Source organism: Nansenia antarctica (genome assembly GCF_963989245.1).
Source record: "Nansenia antarctica genome assembly, chromosome: 3".
NCBI classification, from domain to species: Eukaryota; Metazoa; Chordata; class Actinopteri; order Argentiniformes; family Microstomatidae; genus Nansenia; species Nansenia antarctica.
In genome coordinates, this window is record NC_137688.1 from 3,919,571 (window position 1) to 3,924,151 (window position 4,581).

The 4,581-nt window shown below is 50.5% G+C and overlaps 1 protein-coding gene across 1 annotated transcript; it reads right to left on the reverse strand.

Annotated features, from left to right (window-relative positions):
• Window positions 1–2,475: 2,475 nt before the first annotated feature.
• On the reverse strand, window positions 2,476–4,332 carry LOC308152440 (leucine-rich repeat and immunoglobulin-like domain-containing nogo receptor-interacting protein 2; the record flags this gene model as incomplete). The annotated part of the gene is made up of 1 exon (XM_080525423.1): window positions 2,476–4,332. Exon 1 carries the CDS (start codon window positions 4,324–4,326, stop codon window positions 2,476–2,478), a length of 1,851 nt encoding a protein of 616 aa, XP_080381549.1. The 5' UTR covers window positions 4,327–4,332.
• Window positions 4,333–4,581: the final 249 nt, after the last annotated feature.

The window sequence follows — 4,581 nt, forward strand, 5'->3', positions numbered from 1 at the left end:
AGAATATGGCTATGGATACAACCGTACTTAAGAAACAGCATACAACATTGTGAGCTCGTCAAAGGGACTGTCCTTGATATAACATGCTGTATACAGTAGATGTTTAGATTTAGCATAGGGAATATCCGTCACTATGACATTTGTTGTTCTTTTTTTGCTACCTTTTCATTCGACGATATGGCATGAACACATTTCTGTCATTCTTCTTGCCAATGTCAGTGCAGATGTTAGTCAGCAGGTAGTGTGCCCTTGAGTAAGGCACTTAGCCCTCAGTTACTCCAGGGGGAATGTCCCTGTAAATCGCTTTGGATTAAAAGCGTCTGCTAAATGACAAAATTATTCATTATTATTATTAAAGAACAGTGAGACACATAGCGGTGTTTTGATTTCGACTCTTGTGTGACGTCAACTACCGGAGCTCTATACAACCATAATAATAATAATAATAATAATAATAATAATAATAATAATTCATTAAATGTATATAACGCTTTTCCGAGGCTCAAAGACCCTGACAACATGGGAGAAACGGAAAACACAGAAACAACAAACAACAGATAACATGGGCACATAGAACACAGAGTTAACGAACGGGGAGCAGGGTGGCAGGGTTAGGGGAGATGGGTAGGGGTAGGGGAGGTTGTATGCATGTCAGGGGGGTGGCAGGGTTAGGGGAGATGGTTAGGGGTAGGGGGGGTTGTATGCATGTCGGGGGGGGGGGGGGGTGGCAGGGTTAGGGGAGATGGGTAGGGGTAGGGGAGGTTGTATGCATGGGAGAACAGGTAGGTTTTGAGGTGGGATTTAAAAGTGGGGAGTGAGGGACGAATATTCCCTATGCTAAATCTAAACATCTACTGTATACAGTATGTTATATCAAGGACAGTCCCTTTGACCAGCTCACAATGTTGTATGCTGTTTCTTAAGAAACAACAGCATACAACATTGTGAGCTAGTCAAAGGGAGTGTCCTTGATGTCAATGTCATGGCAGATGTTATACAGCAGGTAAAGAACACAGAGACACATGCGTTTACAGGGAAGTAAACTGGTGATGGCCCAAAAAGGTGACACATATTTTTTTTGCCTGAAAACAAAGAACATTTATGAAAATTGTTGACCCATTTTGAGGTAAAAACGGCTAAAACGGCTAAAAGGTGCCAAGTTTGCACCCCTGCATTTAAAGCATTTGTCAGAATGTGAACTTCTTACAAAACCGTACACTAATATGTAGACACACTAAATGGTACAAATTAATCTTCTTTTATTTCACATACATGATTTTTTTTCTCTTTTAACTTTGAACTGTTCACAATCTAAATGATTCAACAACAAAATGAAGAACTACCACAACAAAGTCCAGATGTCTTACTGGGGGAAACTGATGTTAACTTCACTGTAGTAAAATGGACACACGTATTCTGCCACCGGGCAAAGTTTACGGTCAAAAGGAATAAAAAGAGACAAGAAAAGGACAGAAAAAGTGGTCCATATACTGTATGTTCTCTGACCAGTACAATATTTCAACTTTAAGATCATCATCAAAATGTTCATTCACTCCTGAATAGTGTTAGAATACTCACTTTTTGAAAAGACCTCAAAACCATTCAGATAAATAAAATCTATTTTTCTTTTATGTCTGACGATAAATAAAAATATCTTTAATATCTCGGGTGGGGGGGGGGGGGGATATACCTTCTCCAATGTGACCTTCCAATCCAATAGAAGCCCTTTTTCCTTTATGTCCATGTACACTTTGATCAGTGAGGCATTACAATTTCAGTAATTGCTCAACAGTTGAGTAGGGGGGGGGGGGAGTGAGGGCGTATTTTGGCTGACGATGCTTCCCATGAGTATTGCTATGAACAATTCCTTTTATAAATATGCACGTACATGTACATAATGGGTTTTTACGTACGTACACATTATGCTAGATTATTACGGGCAGACGGAATAAAGCTCTGATTGGTCGATCTGTTCAGTGAGTAAGCGTGGAGCGAGACTAAACAAATAAGAGGAGTAATACTTTAGATACAAATTTCGGTACTGTACACGGTTCTGTAGTGTTTGTGGATCCAACCCCACACTGAAGGGCTCCTCCTTTTGGGGCATATATAAATTTCGAAAAAATCTGATGATTGACACCTATTCCTTTTCCCGGCACCCCCTTTGGGGATCATTTTCTGAGGATCCATAGTCGGACATAGAAGTTCACTGGCAACTGTGCAGGAACGTACCGTGCCAATTGAAACACAGCCTCCGAGCATTGTATCCGATAAGATGCAGCAATGATTTTGAGAATGCGGTCCCGAGTTCACTCATTGCTTCCTGCAGTACATTTAATCCCATTTTTTTCCAGTAGCTATCCTCCCAGCGAAAGCGGGTTATTTCAGCAGTTTCATTTTCACAAGAAAAATACATTTCCCAACAAAAATCAGTTTTTCTAGCATTCCCCAAACGCTCGAGGGCGCTCCACGTTTCTAGATCATTTTCATGTTAAAGCGCCGAGGTCCAGCTTGCCCCTCTCCACCGTCCACGGACGTGCCGTTAGACTTGGACCTGGGGACGTACTCGATATCTATGTTGTTTTTATGTTTCCCTTTGCCCCGGCTCCACACGAACAGGAGCAGGAAACAGAACAGGACCACGCCCAGGAACGTGAAACAACCCATCGCTGTCGACACTAAGATAGTCTTTAGGTCCAGGCCGTAGGTCACGTTAGCGGTTCCGTTGGCGGTGGTGTTGCTGGGGTCTGTGTAGTACTGGGTCCTGTTAGCATAGAGCGACCCCAGGCTTTTCACCGCCAGAGAGGCCAGCAGCGTGTCGTTGCCCGCCGTGTTGGACGCGATGCACTGGTACGTCCCGCCGTCCTGCACCTCGGCCGCCTTGATCTCCAGGGTGCCGTTGTTGTGGACCACCGCTCGGCCGTGGCTCCGGTTGGTGAGGACGCGGTGGCGGGGGGACAGCCAGGAGACCGCCGGCCTCGGGGTCCCCTCGGCGCTGCAGTGGAGCCTCGCCGGCTGGCCCTCGTCCACGGCGACCGTCTGCGTCTTGTTCTCCCCGCCCCCCCGGATCTTTGGCTTGGTGCACGTCACGTAGTAGGAGAGCGTCTCCTTGAACTCCCGGAAGGGCTTGCCGCGGATCCCCTCCGGGGTGCTGCACTCCGGCTGGGACTCGCCGAACAGGATGGAGTGCCTCTTCTGCAGGATCCACATGAGGCGGCAGTCGCACACCAGGGGGTTGTCGTCGATGAGCAGGACCTCCAGGGCCTCCGGCGCCTGGAACACGCCCTTCTCCAGCGTGTCCAGGCGGTTGTGGGAGATGTTGAGGACCTTGAGCCACCGCAGGCCCTGGAAGGCGTACGGCTCCACGGTGGAGAGCTGCGCCCCGACCAGGTGGAGCTCCCTCAGCCGCACCAGCTCCATCAGCATCCCCCCCTCGATGTGCCGGATGTGGCTGTAGGACAGGTTGAGGTGGGTCAGGTAGTGGAGGTGCTTGAGCGCCTGGTAAGGGAACGAGGAGAGGTTGGTGTTGGTGACGAAGAGGGTGGTGAGGTTGAGGCCGTGCAGCGCGTTGGCGGGCACGTTGTCCAGCGAGAGCCAGCTGTCGATCTCCAGGTGACGCAGCCGGAACAGCTTCTTGAAGGAGTACGGGTGGAGGCTGCCGATGCCGAGGTACCGCAGGTGGAGGCTGACCAGGCTGTGGAGGTGGGAGAGGGCCTCCGTGGGCACCACCGTCAAGTTGCACCTCTCCAGGGTGAGAGTCTCTAGGCTCTGGAGGCCGCTGAACGCCCGGTGGGAGATATACACCAGGTCGTTGTCCCCCACCTCCAGGAATCGCAGGTTGTGGAGGTCCTGGAACATGTAGTCCAGCAGGATGACGATCTTGTTGTCGCTGACGTCCAGCCGCGTGAGGTTGGACAGGCCCGTGAACACGCCCAGCGGTATCAGCTTGATGCGGTTGCTCTTCAGGCTCAGGGAGTGCATGTTGAACAAGGCGTTGAACGCCCCGGGCTCCACGTAGCTAATGATATTCCCGCTAAGGTCCAAGTCCTCCAGGCTGGGGAAGGCAACAAAGTCGTCCGGGTTGATGGCCTGGAGTTTGTTCTTGCTGAGGTCCAGGACCCGGGTCTCGATGGGGACGCCATCGGGGATGCTTGGCAGGCGCTTGCGATGGCACAGGACCGACTTGCTCTGCGCGGAGCAGTCACAGCGGGCGGGACAGCCCAGGGTGGAGCCCACGAAGACCAGGGCCACCAGGGCCAGCCCCAGGAACGGTTGCCAGCAGGAAATGGCCGTGTGCAGCATGACTTTGCTCATACAGTCGACCATTCTGTCACGGCTCTGGGGGAGGGAGAGAGAGAGAGAGAGAGATGGAGAGAGAGAGAGGGAGAGAGAGAGAGAGAGAGATGGAGAGAGGGAGAGGGAGAGAGAGAGGGAGAGAGAGAGAGGGAGGGAGAGAGAGAGCGAGAGAGGGATGGAGGAAGAAAGAGAGAGAGAGAGAGAGAGGGATGGAGGAAGAAAGAGAGAGAGAGCGGGGGGAGAGGGAGAGAGAGAGGAGGGGAGAGAGGGAGAGAACATTATTAG